The sequence below is a fragment of the Callorhinchus milii genome, unplaced genomic scaffold (genome assembly GCF_018977255.1).
Source record: "Callorhinchus milii isolate IMCB2004 unplaced genomic scaffold, IMCB_Cmil_1.0 Scaffold14, whole genome shotgun sequence".
Classification (NCBI taxonomy): domain Eukaryota; kingdom Metazoa; phylum Chordata; class Chondrichthyes; order Chimaeriformes; family Callorhinchidae; genus Callorhinchus; species Callorhinchus milii.
Window position 1 is genome coordinate 13,625,176 of NW_024704755.1, and position 20,661 is coordinate 13,645,836.

At 39.3% G+C, this 20,661-nt stretch overlaps 1 protein-coding gene across 1 annotated transcript in view; it reads right to left on the reverse strand.

Annotated features, from left to right (window-relative positions):
• Window positions 1–20,661, reverse strand: part of znrf1 (zinc and ring finger 1) — an 80,306-nt gene that overhangs the window by 2,428 nt on the left and 57,217 nt on the right. The window contains exons 4-5 of the mRNA XM_042340224.1: window positions 11,610–11,715; window positions 3,128–3,225 (exon numbers count right to left, since the gene is read on the reverse strand). Coding sequence (XP_042196158.1) covers window positions 3,168–3,225; window positions 11,610–11,715 — 164 coding nt within the window. The 3' untranslated portion in view covers window positions 3,128–3,167. The remainder of the gene's footprint in view (window positions 1–3,127; window positions 3,226–11,609; window positions 11,716–20,661) is intronic.

Genomic DNA, 20,661 nt, shown 5'->3' on the forward strand with positions numbered 1-20,661 from the left:
TTTTTAGCCTCCAGGACTGTAACTTATGCTCTTAATCAATGAATATCAGTTTCCAGTTAATAATTCCCAAACGGACACTAACACACTGTCAGTGGGATTTACATGGTGCCGCTAATCTGTTTTTACAGTCAGTGCTCCAATCTCACCTGAACTCTCTGTAAAGCCACAGTCCACAAAATAAGATTTTCTACAATTTATGAGTGAACTGGTCTCATTTCAAACTGTACGCAAACCTTTGCTCCCAAGTGCAAGGCAACATTCTCGTGACCTGCACTCGGGTGTTATAGCACCAAGTCACAACATTGGCAGGATGTTACTTTTCACCACATCAATTACTGCAAGTGGCTTTCAACTTTCAGAGGCTTCAATAAAACAGTAATTCACAGCAATTTGGGCCAGTAGCTACTGAGTCAATTTCTCAATAGATTTTCTGATGTAAAATGGTTAAACTTGTATAGATACATGGTGTTATAAAGTCACCAATGGGTCAGAAACAGTGCAACAAATCCACTATTAGATCAATTTGGATGAAGCTCAGGTGTTTAAACACCATTTGGTGACAGCATCCCTTTTCAAGGTACAAACCATTGATTGCTCCTGTTCTCAGAATTGCGATCAAGGTTGTTCCTGCTGTTTAAAATAAACTTTGCACAATATTGTTCAATCTGAAGCCAAACAAAACAACATGAGCAAAGAGCCTCCAGAGATCTCGATTCACAGATACTTAATTTTGAATTGAAGAAAATTTGAAAGGCACTGGGGCGATCAGCTTGCGGCTGCAATGCTACAGTAGGTTTCCCTCAGACTGATTCAGGACATGCCCGAATTGATCATTTTTCTTTATCTTCCAGATGCTGACGTTCCGTCTGATACAGATTTCTAGCATTTCACTCTCGTCTTAGTTAGTTTAATTGTCATTCAAAACAGGAGTTCAAAATGTTGTACTTTATACCCACTGAATGATCAGCAGAGTTTCAATCCCTATAAAAAGCACTATTTTCACATGCGTTGACACAAAATATACTTGTACCTGCAAATCCCACTTCAGGATCTCAGTGAGAACATGTGCTAGTAAAGTCTGATCCAGACATGACCATATGGTAAAGTGCCTAATTCACAAAGAGGCAATAAACGAGAACTGAAATGAAAGTGGGGGCTGACAAAGTGGCAATGATGCTAAATAATAATAAATAATAATAAATAATAAAGCACATTAATGCTGTGTCACGAAGGGCAAGTGAATGCAAACTTGAACTGAGCCACATCAAGTGGAGAGGCACTCAGCAGAAGAGGTAAGAAATAGTAAAAAATAATAATCTTTGCATTTGATATAGTGCTTTTCACGTCTTCTAGACGTCTCAAAGCACTTCACAGAATATACTGTAAAGTGAATTCACTGTATATTTGTGGGCAAAACACAGCAGTCAATTGCGCACAGTGGTGTCCCACAAACAGTCGTGGATTGAAGTGACCAATTTATTATTGTTTTTGTTTCTTGAGGGTTTATTATCAGGCATGTGGAGAAAGGAAACTTGCCCAACGTTTTGCCCTGCCGGGAATCGAACCCAGGTCTCTCGCTTGCGAGGTGAGTGCTCTAACCACTGAGCTACAGGACTCCACCTATCTATCCTGCAGGTAATAACTATCCTGGACGTCTAGAACAGTCCTTGGCACTTCATGCTGTCCATTTTCAGGAGTTATTGGCAACTGGGAGCATGCTGTCCCTCTTATTTTCACACCAAATCAGGCAGACAAAGAAAGAATGCAGATGTGGTCGCAATGTGCAGCTTACAGGTCTCTCTCTGACCAATGCGTGTTTGGGAATGGAGAAAAGCTAAGGTAAGCTGACAGTTCGATCAGCTGGAAATCAAGCAATATTGGTGACAACTTAAGTTTTGAGAGGGTTTTGAAACGTAACAGTGGGTTTGCAACTGTGATAGTACCAAAAGTTCAAAATCCAGAGGTGGTGGATGAACTCACAGTTGTACCTGTAGCAGTGCATCCCGTGTTGCCTTTGGGTCACTGATACAAAACACAGTTCGGAGAAAGTGTGTTCCACCTTCCAATGATATGCTACCTTCAAGAAGTGTACAACACAAGGGGTTTGGATGAAGGGTTCCATTCAGACCATTTGATCTCATCCTTCCAAATCAGCAGCCCTGAAGCCTACTGTCTTCTTATTACAGCATCACACAGTTTCTTAAATAAGATTGCTGTCCTGGCTTCAACCATCCCTTTCATTCCAGCTGTTGATTACTTTCTGCATGAAAAAATATCTCCTGGTGTCTGTCTTGAAATTACTCTTCATTACTTTCAACTTGTTATGCATCATCCGGCAACCTCAACACATTAGAATTTATTGTTCTGGGTTCCTCTTCTCGATCTCATTCAGCACTTTATATAATTCTATCACAGCCCCCTCTGAGATGTCTCTTTTGAGGATGAAGAGCCCCAGTTTATCCACCCCCTCCTCTTAGCCCAATCCTTCAACACTGGGAATAGGCCTCATTGCTCTCCTCTGTATTGTAGCCGCCGCATTCCTCAGCTCCTCGGTTACAAGTTCTCTGTTTGAACCCATTTAACTGGGCTTTGCTGACTCAACCATGCATCAGCGTTTTCCTAATTTCTCGTGCAATCTGAGGGGATTATCTATAGCCTCAATTCAATATAAAAGAGCAAAGGTTTCACAACTCTGTGGAATCTATTTGTTTTATTATTCAGGTATTTAGCTTTAAGGATTAAAAGCATTTTAATGCATTGCTCTTGCCTCATATGAATATAACTAATAGTTAGGCACATTGCAAGCCAGCAGCTTCTGAAATCCCAACTTCAAGAGTTATTACTCAGCCTCTGTGAGCAAAACCTGTCTGAAGAGAACCGTTTCTAGCATGGTGTTGCTGTCACCACAGCTGTAATTTACAAGTCAAATGGACATGTCAAATGTACCGACAGACACGATGGGCCGAATAAGCTCCTCTGTGCTGTATAATTCTATGATTCTACTTGAATATTGGAACATGCTACAATTTACAAGTCAAATGCCCTCAATTGTTGGAATAATGCAAAATGTACATGTCAAATGCCCTTGATTGTTGGATCAAAAGGTCCACCAGTCAGTAGGACTTACCTTTAACCAAAGGCTGTAAGCAGCTGCAGGCCAGCAGAGGTCAGTCTGAAGGATGTTCCGGACATGATCTATTCACTTCAAACCATGAATCTATACAGCTGGAGAGGGAGAGAGGGTATTAAAACACTGTTACAGATGTACTAAATAAAAAAATCACAGACTACTTAAAGTCTACCAAAGGTCCCATCAAACACAAACATTTTGTTGGTCCTAACATTCACTGCAATAGTGATGTTTTGTTTTGGAACACTCAATCTAATTTGGTACCAATTCTGCCCCCATCCATCCCAGAGTCCCTCTGACATGCTTCCACTCTCCTTTCATTCAAACCCAGTCTTAAAATGTACCTCCGACGGCACTTTCAGTCATCTTTTCCCTCCCCACCCTCTTCAGCTTCTTCCCCCAGCTCGGGTGCCAAGCCAGCAGTGTTAAGTGCTTTCAGACATGAAAGACTGACATGAAAGACGCTGTTGTATTGTATAAACCTTTATTGGCATTTTACCAGTGATAGATACCATTTTGTTACTTAAGTAAACAATAGTAATTTGTAATGTTAAGGCTATCAATACTGTTGTTCCATTAAAAGGCAGCATAACATACAATGCCATCCTCTGGCTTTATTGAAAGGTTTCATGCAGTTATGCAGTACCCCAGGTGATGAAAGCCATTGCTTTGTGTACGGGTGTGAATTGTCACCTTCGGATGGTTCACATGTCGATTATAAATGTGCCTCACTAAACAAAAAAGGATTCAGCTGGATTATATTGGGAGCAATTACATGGCTATAACTAACAAAATACGTGAACATCAGGATTCCAGTCTACCCATCCAGTTTTCAGCCTGGGTTTTAAATAATGAGTGTGAAGATTCCTTGGAAATCACTTGAATCAAACAACACAAACTCAGGAGATCGATGAAAATCTCACCCATGACATCAATGTTTTGCTGTATCCACCTTCAATCTTCCTCTTCTACTTTGGACTTTCCACTTCCCATTGTCCCATTTAGTGAAGAATTTAATTAATTCTGTATTTCCTTAGTTCCCCCTTTTTCCCTGCAATATTCCTTGTCAGTCTCCTACATATTGTACTACCTCCGCTTTTCAGGTCGGTTTCTTGGCTTCTCTCTTTCCCTTTCAGCAAATTACAGTGTACTATTCATTTCAACTTGGCAGGAGAACCGACACAGTGATTGGCAGTACCAATAGCAAACAGTCTCACCCATCAAAGTGATTTTCGTTGCTAGTACAATAGGCTGCACATCTTCATATCCATTACACATTCAATGTGAAGGAAGGCCTTTTTGAATAAACAGTATGATTTGGGAGGAAGCTTTGGGAGGTGCTACTTGATGCGAGTCAGTTGATTACAGCAAATACACAGAAAAAGGGTATTGTTGGTAGATGTTACTATAATAATAATAATAAGGATTCATGTGCAGCTCCGGACCCCACAACAACAAATTCAAGGAGCTAATTAGATACTTGAGGTACAGGAAGCAAGCAATGAGTGGTATAAGACGAGATAGACTAAGAATTTTTCAAACTTTGGGTTACAGTGGTCTGTTTCAGGCATGCATATTCCTCCAGTTCCAGAAGTAAGCTTTCAATTGAAATAATAAAAAAAATTACAAGGCTGATTTTCTAAATTCGGCTGGTCAGGATGCAGATGCACAAACATTCTGAAGATACAAACAATTATGGAAGCGAGTTTGAAACATCCATCCATTTCACACACTAAGTGATGCTGTGCGTCTGCAGTGCAGTTGTAGCAATGTACACTGACTCATATTGGAGAAAGTTTACAGATTTAGCAAATGTTATGCAGGGGAACTGTAAAGTAAGAGACGTACATTACATAAAAATGTTTACGGGCAAAACCATGGACTGCAGCTAGTTCCTGACCTATATAAGCAATTTTCCAAAATTGCACCCAGGCTTCAGTAGGTACTGTGAAGTAAAGTTACAAAAATTCCGGTATACAGTATAATTCAGCACAGTGTACAATTGCCTTTGTTAATTATCACAGCTACTCTCAAGGTTGTTGATGCACCATTAAATGTGGCAATCATGTTTCACTCCCAATATTATGGGTATTAGCAACTCCTGTTATTTGTAAATCAAATGTATGTTTGCTTTGATTGAAAGTTCAAAATTGGTGATCTGTAATTTGGTAGAATTGCATTAAAAATTGTTTGTTTTGTTGAATGCAGGGGTTTTGGCACACTTTGTCGCCAAAGAGCTTGAGAAGAGAATGGTTGAGGGAAATGGGAAGATAACGTTGGGAATAAGACCGAGGAAGATTAAGCTGATGAACTATTAAATTCTATTGATATTGGATGTAAACATGCGTATGTGAAATTGACCAGTGACCTATTTGGGAAAGGGGAATAATTTTTGAGGTGGGAGGAGAGAAAAGCAAAGAAGTTGTGTTAAAGGCAAATTATTTTTCGTACCTATGAGTACAGAACACAGTACACTCATCAAGCATGATATGTTCTAAACGCATGTAATTTAATGAGGAGGATAAATATTTATAAATTGTTTCCTCATCAGCAATGACAGCTTCCAAGAAACTGCACAAGTCGGGTCAGCTGAGGCCACATGTCATGGGAAAAAGTACTTATTCTGAAACAACGGATTTATTCCTAAATAATTAAAGAGTAGTTTAATTTTTTAAAAAAAGAACATTAGTTGCTTGTGAAATAACAAATATGAAAATAAGTTTTTGTACAAGTACATAGAAAGATACTAGTTTCGTCCACAAAATATTGTCAATTCAATTTACAGTATATTCTGTGAAGCCTTTGAGCTGCCCCAACGACATGATATATCAAATGCAAGAATTATTATTATGTTCTCTTAGATTTTCCCACCTTTTCTGCTGAAGAGTCTGCCTTGTCCCAACTAGCATCATGTGGAGTTTCACGGATTTGACATTGGCCCAGTTCCAATGTCAGCCACGAATAGATAGCCAAGGTATTTGTGGATTCTTTGCATTTTAACAGTTCCAAAGATAAAAAGCGGATGAAAGGACAGTTCATGTTCAAGGTGCAAGTTGGTATACTTTGAACATCCAAACCACTGCCCACATCTCTTTTTGCTCAAGGTTACTTGCAAGAACATTTGGATGAAAAAACTCAGCAGAGGCTGGAAGTTCTGAGAAAGGACACAGATGTACATTACTCCAAAGTCCCTTCCTTTACACAAAGCATCTGTCCTCTGGATTGTTCAGTCCCAAGGGACAACAATTGCACACAGAAATAAAGCTACTCTTTCATGAAGCCTGCTATACAAGCAACGTGAACATAAACTGTGGACATATTGCTAAAGACTGGCCCATCTTAGGACACAGCTGATAGCTGAAGCTCACATGCTAAGTCAAATGCTTAATGCAGATACCACCAGTAAACAACACTATTCTTGACAAGGGTCATAGAAAGTGGAGCCAAAAAGGTCTCCAAAACTCCACTGTTTCCTCTTTGGAAGCAAATGTTTGTGTATTTATTGAACACCATTTTTAGTGGAGAACCTTTCTCCCAGTCAATGGACTTGGAGTTTTTAATCCCCTAACAAAACTTGCTTAGGGTCAGCCACGCAAACTATACGCAGGCATCTATGAAAGATTCAGTGATTTTTGTAGACGAGAATGCTGATCCATGTACTTGCTTCTGTAGCTGCAGGGTCCTTTGATAGATTCACTTTGTGTAAAATCAATCCAATCAGAATTTTAACCTACCTTTCTGAGAATTACAGTAGATGGCAGTGCACCACAGATTTACTCGAGCACACACTGGCAACAGACTGAACTCCATTGCTAGGTCACCACCTGACCTACGCAAACAAAAGGGAATGTCGCTGACACTGGAAAGGCTATGCCTATCTCCAGTTAACAGTTCAGCAATCAGCATTCTAGAGGAGGCTGACGGGACTAGTTACTAAACCATGTCAGGAGCCTGAAATTTCCTTCTTGCATTGATGATTCATATTAAAAAAAAAGTGTCCAATAAATTAGCAAAATATTCAGACTTTGAAAACCAACATGGAACACCTGAAAAAATGCAAACCTTCGACTGTCCAGAGTCTCAGATTTAAACTCAATACAACCCACATAAGGGAATGATTGACATCTTAAGTGACTAAGGATATCAAAGGAGAAAAGATACGGACATGATTAAAAGATCCACCATGATCTAACAGAATGGCAGAACAAGCTCAATAAGCTAAATAGCTACCTCATCATTACAACATGAAATCTGCTACAATGCCTTCATTGGGGACCCTAACTTTCAGTACAGAGGCAATGGAGTTTCATGGACTGTTTAGTTTTAGCTACTCTTTAAGTAATAGGTTGCACACCATTAAAAATAACTTGCCTCAGTCCTCAGAGTGAAAAATGGAAGAACGTGAAGGTGCACTTTAGGGACTAGCTATAAAATCCTCATCATTTTCACAGGAGTACAAAGAGCACTCCTGGGAGACAAGATTAATGGTCAACATGGGCTGCTGCAGATTTATATAAAATAATCTTTATATAAATACATTCCTGGAAGGAAGAAGAAAGCATGGAAAAAAAAACAATTATGTTTGTGCTTGTGAACTATAGATGTCTCTTAGACATCACAATACATCACCTGGGCTTACAACTCCACCACAATTAATAGCTGTGATCGGATCAGGAAGTGGAAAATATTCACTGCTAAACTGGTCTTCCTCATATAGATAAAATAGAAAAATTAATTGCTGCTGGAACTGGAAACTTGGAAGGATGACGTGCACAGTTTTTAAAAAAGCCTAAAATGTCAACTTCTCCTTTGAATGGTTAGTTTAGTTTCTAACTATTTTATCTAAGGCTCTCTTAACTATTTTGCCTAAGGCAAAATTACCAGGTAATCCAGTTTTTGAACCGGCCAATCTACTTTTTAAGCAGGGTGTCAGAATGCTAAACGTAAACTTGATTTATTCTTAATATCTTCCTTCTCCCCCTTTACTTCACTTTTTTTTATTAGCGAGTCAACATTAGTAATTTGGGATTAAAGGCTTTCAATGAATTTTCAGAATTAGCATTCCATACTTCAGAACTCAAGTCACGATCTCTCTCCCTGATTAGGCAAAATTCCTTTGTCTTTTGATGCCTGGGATCACTATTCGGACTGGACTGCATCGAGTGGGCACTCCCCTGCATCAATCAACTGACCAGAATCGCAACACAGCTCTTCACAGATTAAACACAATCCACTGTGCTGCTGCAGCTAAATGCACAAATCACATCACATTTTATTTAAGTATCATCTTGCCCTGAGGGCTGCTCATTTAAGGTCGACAAAATAGGAAAATAATTTGGATAATGGCAATTAACTCAAACATTAGGATTTTCAGGAGAGGCACACAAATTGAAAGTTACTTTGTTGATAAAATCATAAAGCTCTTAATATCTCAAGTACAAATGCAATGGCTCTTCTTTCCTCAAAGATACCGTGTGTTTAATTAAGTAAACCACTGTAAATTTATATTGCTGCCACCCCCCCCATCCTAACTATAGGTCAACCAGTGACAGATGCAGGCAATGAAAATGCCACATGTCCGTGTGGAATGAAGGAGAGGCTGTAGGTGGAGTGGAATGTGCCGTTGAGCCCACTCAGCCCCTTCATTCAAAAAGACAGTCCTTCCAATGTTGCACGGATTTTTGCATTATTTGTGATAGAATCACAAAGTTGGCGAATATAATTTCCAAGAACGACAAATAAAGGTTTCCTTTCATACAAATGAGTATAACTCTGCTTCAGCATAAATGAGGTAACTCTGGCAGCTATATTGCACACCTGGGAGCAAACAAAAAGCTAATCCAGATGACGCAATGAACCAACAGCAAAGCCTAAGCAATTTTAACTAGCCTGACAGAAAATGCATTAAAATTATTCCCAGTTATTTATTATTTATAGTTCTGCTTCAATATTACGCTGAGCTTTATTCTGTTTTTGGTCAGTTCTTATGTCAGGAGAGGCTGTCAGTGTAGATATTGTCAGGGTGCTCCATCATCTTAATACACAGTGACATTCACAAGAGAGGATTAATGATTGTGACACCATTGCTTCAGCTTTAACTGGTAAGTAAGAGAGGAGTTTGCTTTGGGTGAGTGAGGGTAGAAACTGGGCAAAAATGCAAACAAATAACTGGGCCATACCTTAGGGTCTGTGTTGAGGTGTTACACATATATATTTATATACACATATGTGTATATATAATATATATTAAAACAATTGAAAGTACACATTTACATTCAATCTTTATTTTTCCATTCAGCTGTTCTGATGAACCTGAAAGCTTTTTTTTCTTCTGCAAGAATTTCAGACACATGTCAAAAAAAAAACCTTCAGATTCTAATCTCAGATCGAGGGAGGACTGTGCTTTTGCAGACTTCAACTGGAGCTTTTCCCAAATGTGGAAAAGGCAGGAAAAGAAAGTGAATGTGCTGCCAATAGAGAAAATGGTTGGAAAAGGCATAAAACCCAATTTTTATTTTGGTGATGAAGGGCCATATTCAGAACATTAACTTGGCATTCCCTTTCAGACACTGATCGATTTCCTGTATATTTCCTGGACTTCTGGTTTTATTACAGACTTCCAGCAATCATAGATACACGTTCTCTTTGCGGTTACATCAATGTTTTATTTATATTTGTGTTGTGAGTGTAGGGAAGTACTGAAATAACTTACAAGGGTGTCAGCTTGCCTAAGTTAGTAATACTCCTCTGTGAAAAAGATATTCAGTTGTTAAAGGAAGTGCAGCAAAAAGCCAATCAATTAATTCCAGGGTCTTGGGAGGCAGAACTCATGTTGGCCACTTTAGGACTGCGCTTTCTTGCAAAAAGATAGAGGATTTCATAGAAGCATTTAAAATTATAAAGAGGTTTACATGTAGGCATGTTTTTCCATCATGTATAAAATTCAAGAACAAGTGATTATAGCTTCAAAATGAAAACAAAGATGATTTGGAAGTGCATAAACTATTTTAGTTAATAATAATAAATAATAATCCTTGCCTTATCACGTCTTTGAGGCGTCTCAAAGCGCTTCACAGAATATACTGTAAAGTAAATTGACTATATATTTTGTAGACAAATTATAAATATATGAAGGCATAAGTACAAACTGCCAGCAAAGGTGGTGAATCAGGAAATTGTAATGGGTTTCAAAATTGAACTAGATGAGTTCTTGGAAACTAAAAGCATTCAAGGTTATTCGATGATGAGAGATGTGTCAAAGTAATTTTTCGGAAGCTGAACAAACAGACTAGATGGACTAAAGGTCTACTCCTACCTGAAGCAGTTATCTGAACAATGTTAAGACAATTGTCTATTGTGTTAGCAGAACATTTCTCCTCTGATAATAATAGTTCCATTTGATATAGTGCCTTATAACATCTTCGAGATGTCTCAAAGCCCTTCACAGAATATACTGTAAAGTGAATTGTATATTTGTGAGTGAAATGTGGCAGCCAATTGCGTGTCCCACAAACAGTCGTGGATTGAGTGACAAAATTATAATTCTTTTTGTTTGTTTGATTTTTTTTATTATCCCAGAAAATCAATCCGCCAATCGACTAACAACTGGGTTCCTATATACAAAATATAGTGCCTTTCAAGTCGGGAGGAGTCCCAAGGCGCTGGACAATCAGTATTTTGGACCCAAGCTGGGGATTGGGATCGGGGAGGATAGAGGGGGAAGGAGGGTGACTGAAGGCACGGTCAAAGAAGAGGGTCTTGAGACGGGTCTTGAAGGAGACAAGGGAGGGGGCGAGGCGGAGGGACTGTGAGATGGAGTTCCAGAGGCTGCGGGCAGAATGGCTGAAGGCCCGCCCGCCAATAAAGTGAATTGAGTGTATATTCTTGTGACCGAAACGTGGCAGCCAATTGCAGAGTTACAGGTTACAGACTATACATCAGCATGTTTTCTAAACACAGTAATAAAATTTCATGGGCTCATAATTGAATGATCTGTGTTTCAAGATAGAGGCACATCAGCTTCACTAATGTAATCAGTTGCAAACAGATTTCCATTTTTAGTGGCGATGATGAATCATTTGAGCCAGCTCTCAAAACACTACCCCTGAATTCTTCACCCCACTCCCTACTCTGAGATTGGATTGAATTATAGCCAAAAGGTACAGCGCAGCAATATCATTACAAATCATTGTTCTGAACTATTTCCTTTACAATGCCAGTCTGAGTAGGTAAAATCCTTCATCTCTCACTTACAGGGGCAGGGTTTCTTCCCACTTAGACTCTTAACCACAAAGCCCTAATGGGTATGGTGATGCTTGTTGGACAAATATCAGGAAGTTTGCAGGAAGCATTTGCAATGGTTTCTACGGGTGTCAGACACCCAGCTGACAAAAAAAAACTCACAATATCCATATTCAAAAAAATTCACCAAAATCATTGCTACAGACATATTTTGTTTGATTTTACTCCGATCTCGTACCTTTTATGGTAAATACACAGACAAGGAAGCCGAGCTATTGTGTCTCCTTGCAGAAGCTCCTCCAAACAGATTACACATTCTCCAGCATCTTTACTCAGCACATCATCTGGAAAACAAAATAAAACCATCAAAGTTTAACAAAAAAAATCTACTTGTACATCCCTTTCAGTTAGTCTACTCACCAGTTTCAACCCAGTGTTTAATTAGCAAAAACAGGTTCACAGCAAAATGAGGTGAAAGATTCCAAATTAAATTTGATGGTTTTGTTTAAAACAAGGCAGTGTCGTAAGCAATAAAAGCGTACAGAGATTGCTGGCAGGAACAGCTGAAATACTGCCATTCCCCAGCTCTACAATGGGAGGCTGACCGGACACAGCAATACCTGCATTAGGCACCAGCACAAACCACTGTCACATCCCAGCATTTCAACAGCAACAAAGCAAATGCAGCGTACATACTTAATTCGTAAAGCATTCTCAGTTAATGTCCAGGGAGGCAAAATTCAGTAAATTACTAGAACCTGGTGCCATAGTTACAGTGGCTTAGGAGACCATAACAACTATGGTTCAATTCCGAAAGCAGAAAATACACCTCGACTGATGCAACTTGCCCCTCCGCTCTGAAAATCCAATCAGGACATGTGCACAAATAGCTCCATAATCCACAATGCCCCATCATACATTAATCACAACAATTTAACTGTATGGCACTCAATTGTGAGGAAAATCTAAATGAAACGAGCAAGGAACACTTCTTCATTCCCATTTGCTACAGAACTCATGATATAAAGCGCTTTGAGACAGTACTCCAAACGTAAAAGGTGCTATGTCAAATTCAAAGATCATTATTATTATTACGATGATGATTGTTGTGTCATGCATCAGGAACTTAACATTCCTTCAAGGCTGAGACTGATAGATTTTTAAAAACCAGAGGGATTAGGGGATATGGGGATAGGGCAGGTAATTGGAGTTAGATCTGAAGATCAGCCATGATCTTATCGAATGGCGGGGCACAGGCTCGAGGGGCCGAATGGCCTACTCCTGCTCCTAATTCTTATGTTCTTATTCAGCTGAAGCTGAAGACATTTTGGACCACAAGCTATAAAAATGTTGTAACTTGGTGTAGATTGACCATTGCTGTCTGTTTTATCTAATAATAGTTCTAATAATGCTTGCATTTGATAAAGCACTCTACACGTCTTCTAGACGTCTCAAAGCACTTCACAGAATATACGGTAAAGTGAATTGACTGTATATTTGTGGCTGAAACGCAGCAGCCAAGTGCGCACAGCAGTGTCCCACAAACAGTGGTGGATTGAGTGACCAAATTATTATTTTCTTGTATCAGGGATTATTACAGAAAAGCGAGCCGCCAATCGACTAACAACCAGGTTCCTACTTACTGCTGGGTAAACAGAGGCATGTGGAGTAAGGAAACGTGCTCAACATTTCGTCCTGCCAGGAATAGAACCCAGGTCTCTCGCTTGTGAGGTGAGTTCTCTAACCACTGAGCTACAGGACTCCACAATTCCATTTTATGCCAATAAACTGGAAGTGCCTACACGGAGTGAGCTATTAGATGAGCTTTTAATTTACTCAAAAGAGGGCAATAGAGTGCCGTACTGTATACATTCAACAATGCAACCTTTGGAAATACTAAGTGCCCCATAGAGCACGACAGCTGCCAGTCCTACAAAGCGTCTCTGTCCTGGTCAAACAGCAAGACTGAAACTTTGGCATACACGTTATGGAATCCATTTCCAAATCAGAATTATGAGGAGAAAAAGGGGAAAAAGCAATGTCTTGCTGCAAATGTAATTTTGTCAAAACATTTGTAAGAAACTTGGGGTGAAGTGCAAGGACACGCCAATCATCATGCAATATTAAGTATAGCTCATCAACTTCTAGTGCTAGTCTGACCGAGACTAAAGCAAAAGACTGAGGTTTTCCATGCAGACTTGAACTCACAAAGCTGAAGTTGATGGCATACAAGTATCTGAAGCAACACATTTGTACTGCGTAAAGGGTTAGAATGCTAAGTGCCGTTTGGTTTCTGTTTTTTCTCAACGAAGGAATGTTGAAGAACTTAAATCAGAGGCCAGTTGAGGCTACGAAAGGGAAAAGAACTGCATAATAGCTCAAGGGAGGGATCTTTATCGTGGCAGAAAATACATATTTTCACTTAAAATGTCTCAAAAGTCTCTATTGCACACTCAGACAGGACTTGTACACATTTTTAGGGAAGTAACCAGTAATAATAATAATCCTTCTTCCATTTGATATTGTGGCTTATGTCAAAACATCTCAAAATGCCTCACAGTTTTGTGTGATGGGAAATGACTCTTTGTAGGTGGGCATGGCAGGGAATTTGCACAACAATTTTCTCACAAAGAACCATGAAGTGAATGACTAACTTGTTATCAGGGGGAATTGTTGGCCAGAACATCAAGAAAAAAATCTCTTCTGTTGCCATGGGATCTTGAACGTTCACCCAAGCAGACAGACGTGACTTTGGTTTAATATCTCATCCGAAGGACGGCACCTTCTGCAATGTGGTGTTCCCTCAGCACTTGAGTGTCAGCCTAGACTGTGAGCTCAAAGTCCCATTGTGGGGCTTGAACCCACAACCTTCTGACTCAAAGGTGAGAGTGCTACAAAACAAACTGAGCCAAGCTGAGTATGCAAAAACTGCAGTTGTGTAAAAGTGCCCATCAATTTAAATACATCTTTTCTTTCCAAATCAATCCTTGTATGATGGTTTTCTGAAAGACCAGACATTTTTTATACAGCATACATATTTAACATCACATAAACAAAAAACAAAGTCAGCAATTTGCAAGGAGCCTGTTCTGCACCAGGTTCAATCAGTGAATTGTGGGCAATTTAACACCGCATCATGCCACTCATAGAAACAATCTCATATCTGTCACTCTTTACCTTGAAGCACAACTGGGTGCAACTGATAAAATCCATACTAAAAAGGTAAGGAGTCACAGACACAACTCATTTAATCGGAGAGCTGATTTTGTGTGCTGTTGTGTCAAGCACATAGACATGTCAGGCCACCTGCTCAAGCAGTACTTTGTTTTGACATGCAACATTTAATGGGAAATCAAAAATAATAATAATCCTTGTATTTGATATAGCACCTTATCACTTCTGCGAGACATCCCAAAATCCTTCACGGAATACACTGTAAAGTGAATTGATTGTAAATTTTTTGTGCATGAAACATGGCAGCCAATTGTATTTTGTTGTTTGATTTAAACATTATGAAGATGGCCAGGCAGCTTCAGTCTCCTCTCCCTCCTCAAAACAAAATGGTTTGTCGCATACCCTTTTTGTAATGAGGATGGTACTGTGCATCGAGCCATGCGTCAAGTTCCAATATCAGAATGTAACTCAAAATTCAATGGAAATTAATCAGCGTGGAAAGTTGAACTTTGAGATACACTGTCAACTGTACTCATACGCAGCATCATGATGTGTATAACTTAGGCTGAGGAAAACAGCTTTAATGTTAGTTCTCATGGATGGCATATTGATCTCCAGAGACCACAGACTGAAGAGTACATTTTATATGAAGTTGAGATTGCCAGAATTTTTTTTATTCTGTGGCTTTATTCTGCGGCAACTAACCTAAAATGTCACACTGACATTAGCGAATGAATGTTGACATCCCTTGACTGGAACACCAGAAGGCCCTCAATCAGTCCTTTGACATTATTGCAGCCAACAGTTGTATTCAACCTTGAAACACTCAAGATCAGGCCCTTGTTTTTAAAACAATGAAGTGCACTTAAATCAGTGCACACTGCAGAATCTCTTCCCTTCCCATACGCTAAACACCGCTCCCAAAAGGCAAGTGGATGATCACAATTGTAATGTGATAAACCATAATTATATTTCTTTTGGGGACAAAGTTGGCTCCAGTTGACATCCAGACAAGAATAAAATTGACTCAGCGGTTGTCTCACTTGGCCCAATACCTGAGCCAGGCAGGGCCATGGCACTCCAGTGAACTGTTGATAATAGACTTGTCAGCCTGGCTCATTGGCAGGACTTGGACGAACAAACCAGTCATTGGGATTCTTTCCATGCTTCTGCAGGTAATAACTCTAAAAGCCAAAGGTCTAATGGGTAAAGTGCTGTGCAACCATTAGCTATGGTTAACTAGCTAGTGGTTGCACAGCACTTTACCCTAACTAGCTATGCAACCAGCTTACCAGTGCTCTGCAGCGGTAAGCTGACCATTTTTTCCAGCTCCTGCACCATAGAAATAAATTGTTTCCCATTGATTCATTCACTTCATTCTGCACCAACCGCTGCAGTATGGTTTTTAAGCAAACCTTGATCTGTTAATTAATAAACTACCAACTGTTTTTGTTGGGTATCCACATGTGGGCTATGCTGAAAGGGAAACCGTTTCTTCGAATCTCAACCTCACAAGCTTTGGGTTTGTTAGTCTCAAATCCATGCACGATAGTTTTGCTCTCATTGGCTAGGTCAAATGGTCTGTTCCAATACATCCACTTGCCTGTCGGGAAAAAATGTGACAAATTTGCCTGCATCTGCAAAATTTACAATAACCAAACCTAGAAATTGCAATAGGGAGGAGAGCAAAATGCAGGACAGTCTCTTGTGAGAATAAATATCCTCCCAATTCTTGCACCAGAAACATAGTGTAATTCCCATCCAATAAATCACACTGACCAGGTAATGAGGCAAGGCTTGGACAAGCAAGAGCACACTGCAAACTAAGAATATACACAAAACTCTCACTACCTGCGATTTAAAGCCAAGATGCCAAACATATAAACTAGGCATAAAATGGCTACTTCTACAAAGAAAAGCTCTAAGTTGTTACCTTTCATCATTGACCTGAAGTGTTAACTCACTTTCCTCTCTCCATAGATGCTGCCTGACCTGCTGAGTATTCCCAGAGACTTCTGCTTTTATTTTAGATTTCCAGCATCTGCAGCATTTTGCCTTTTGTTTCATTCCAGTTAATGCAAGACAGATGCATTGAAAAGCCAAGAACTTAGTGGTTTACCTATGGTTAAAATGACATTCTTGATAAACTGGGGCTGTTTGGACCAGATATCTTCAGAAACTGGCATTACCTCTTAAAAGTCCTAGAAGAGTCTTTGGCTCTTACCGTCTTCAACTCACATGATGAACGTTGGTTTGAGTCTCACTGAAGGATAATGGAAAAGAGAAAGAAAACTGCCCACCCAAAAAACCTCAGCAGGATGTGTGAATTTTTCTCCTGCTACAGTCCTTCACCTAGCATTCATAACGTCTATTTCTAAATAATTGATGAAGAAAATCTATCAGATAATTTATTTAAGTTAAAAAAATTCTTCATTTTGTATGTGAACAGGTGCTGTGATACATATAAATAAACTACTTCTGAATTTTCACACCATTTATAAAAAAAGATGTCATTTTGTCAGTAAATTCTTTTTTAACAAACATTAAATATGTAAGAATTGAAATCAGATGTGCTATACTGTTACATAAAATACATTGCTGAAATTTCGTACAATTAACTTTCTCTTCATTCAAACCCATTCTGTAAAGCATAAATGTGGTGACAAGACTTCATGTCAACCCGATATATTATCACACAGCACATATTTGTGTGTCAGCCTGGCGCAAGGGTAGCACGCTTGCCGTTGAGTCAGAAGCTAGTGGGTTCAAGCCTCACGTCAGGACTTGGAATCACATAGTCTAAGCCAACACTCCAATTCAGCGCTGGGGTTATGTTGCATTGTCGGAGGTGCCGTTCTTCGGATGAGATGTTAAACCAAGGTCCCAACTACCAGTTAAGGTGGGGTGTTAAAGATCCCAAACCTCAATCAATATAGGAGTATACAAGATACACCACAAGCAGTAATAGATCCTGGGCACTAAAATTATAATTTCCACTTAGTTTCACCATTTAACTCTAAGTTAAACCCTTGCAATAACTTTCTAGAAAGTTTGGCTGCTTAACTGTATGAAGTCACCTTAAATTCATGTTCATTGCGTCACGTTAAAACTTCTCACAGATGGTTCAATTTACTGCAATTGTGTTTTTGAAATTATAGAGTATACAAGTTCTACGATTTCCTTCTTGTAAATAACAGAAAATAGTTTGGGGCAAGCTTGAAAAATAATCGTGTTAAAGTTTGAGCCAGAAACATTAGCAAGGTTTAAATGGAAACACACTATGTTTGCCCATATGCACACAGACAAATCTGCTGTTGCTATTACCATCTGATACAGTATACTACTACACGCATAATAGTTTCGGTTGCAATTGTCTACACGCTAATCACCAATTTCCTTTTGGATACATTCTTAGCAATTTGCTCTTTGTACCAGGACTATACACACTACACTACCTGTGTAGTCAATGCAAAGATGGGACTATCCACATCATAACAGATCTCAAATGGATTTTTAGATTTCTTCATCAACAGAGAATCCATATAAATCACACTCTCTGGATCAAAGACAGGTCCCAAAGTTACCCAGTCAAAAACACTGCAACCAACATGAATCCAAAAGAAATGGTAGCCTCGGTCAAGGGAACACTTCAGATTTCATCTGTAATACATCAAACATCCATTTTTGATTATTTTTTAAAAACAAATGCGAGAGGCAACCCTAACACAGATGTATGAAACTTTCAGGAAGTACCAAGACATATACAAATAGACACACTAATTGTTCAGCTTAGCCTCGCTGAGCACTGATTGTCTTTATATAGGTGCATATCCGATTCATTAACAGATGGTGCCAAACTGTGACCTGGCATTAACCAGAGCTCGACTAACGACTAAAGCCTCGGGGTCAATAAGATTTTGACATCCACTTTTAATTCATAACGGACCAGATGGCCGTTCAACTTGTTCGGAAGCCATCATTTCGAACTCATTGACTGGATAGGGCTGATGGTTATTTCTAGTGTGGCAGTGACCATGTTAAAAATGCTATCTGCAACACCAAACAGAATTTAACACCATAGTAAAGTTTTTTTTTGTGTTTGTTTGACACAGTATTTTAAAACTTAGCATGGGGTAGATTCCACAGAGATGACACGATTATTTCCATGAAATCAGCAGAAACAGAAAAACTGTTTCTAAATCATGGTATAGGGTAAACTCTGCAGGAAATGTATAAAAATCATTTTCAAACCTTAATCAATTAATAATTGTAACTGCATTTAATGTAGAGAAACTAGCATGTAATAAACTGCAGGTGCACCTTGTACATGGTAAGAATCTGCACTGTGTGAGCTGAATTCTTCTTATGGCAGCCTTACTTAACTAATCTTCAAGATGACCCTGGTTCAATAATATATCTTCAGCCGCATTATCTTTTACTTAAACTCGAGGGTCGCTGAAGCAGAAAAGTCTTTCCCAAAGTTTTTGGGAGATGTGATCAAGAGTTGGCAAGTGGTAGCTGGACAAGCTGAAATTTGCCAATCAACTTCATACGCTTAAGGTTTCAATTCATCAGTTCGCCCCAGAGCAATCTAGATGACACTCTCATTGAAGTTATTTGTCACAGCACACATCAATAATGCCGCTAAACTTATGAGGAATGTAGCTCTTCACTGTGTGTTTGTACTGTGGGCTAGAAAGAGGGCAATGGAAGGGACTGATAGGAATGTATATATCAGCTGTGTTTTGAACAGCGAGATTTAATTACTGAAGCTAGTTACAGTTTTGTGCAATCAGCTTACTCATCTGGGCACTTGTCCAAGCAAACTGCTGGAAAGAGTCCAGTTGCCTCGAGGCAGCAACTTTACGTAAACAAGCAATCAATTTTGGGGGGTCAGCCGGGTATCTGACACTCGTGGAAACCCCATCACCTTGCTTAAGAGCATCCAAACCAGGCTGAGAATTTCATGCATTGCACCTACACATGAGAATTCCAGAGACAGATTGCTGGAATCCATCTCTGGAATCAATGGTTAACATGGAACCATAAGCAACAGAGTACTCAGAAGGTGGAAAACTGGAATCAGACTGGGCAACCCCCCCCCGCTCGGGTCAAAATCCGACTATCCAGTGCCTTGGGACATCCTCCCAGCGTAAAAGGCACTATAGAAATTAATTTATTATTTGTGTTGTACTAGAAAGTTAATTTCAATTACAGAAAGCTAATTTTGACTCCAGGTTTTATAAAATTGCAGGGTGTGAGAGATAATTTTTAGGACAAGTCAAAATGCATATGTGGGCTCGTCATTAAATGATAGGGAGGTGAAGAAAATCATATTTAAGAATAGGAGAAAAGTGTGTTTGACAGTGATGGTATGTAGGCCCAATACAGCAGTAAAAACAATCTAACATCAGCATTGTCTGAACAGAATAGCATTTTCAACCAATTCTGTACAGATTCAAACTGCCAAATTCATGGGTATTTTCGGGGAATTTTGTTTGAATTTCCCTCCTCTTTTTCACAACTCGTCATGCTGTCCACCCTTCAATTCTTCCATGCTGAGAAATGTCTGTAACTCCCCACACCTCCCATCCACCACAAATAAAAACAAGAGAATCAACACTCAGAGAATGAGTTGCCACAATTTCACATCTACCAGTCTCGTTAGCCACGCCATCAATTCCATGCTGCAAAATGAACTGTAAAGCTCTAAACATGAAAAGGATTTTCCAAATCAAATACAGATTTAAATGCTCAATTGCTGTGAATGATCCTAATTACTGTATTCCGCAAGAAATACACTTTTAGAACAACAGAGGTTTTCCTAGCCCTTTAGTTCCACGATATATGGTCCGCTATATAAGGGACTAGTCATTTTTCACCACCAACCGAACAATTTTTTAGGTCTGCAAAAATATGATGGAAGTTATAACAAAAGGAAAATACGCAGTCAATTCACTTTACAGTATAATCTGTGAAGCGTGCTGCGACGTCTCGACGACGTGATCAGGCTCTATATCAAATGCAACGATTATTATTTATTATCAAACCGCAAGGAGAAAGCTCAAAGAGTTTAATAACAACATCCAAATGCCAAGATGCTGCTCAAGCTATTT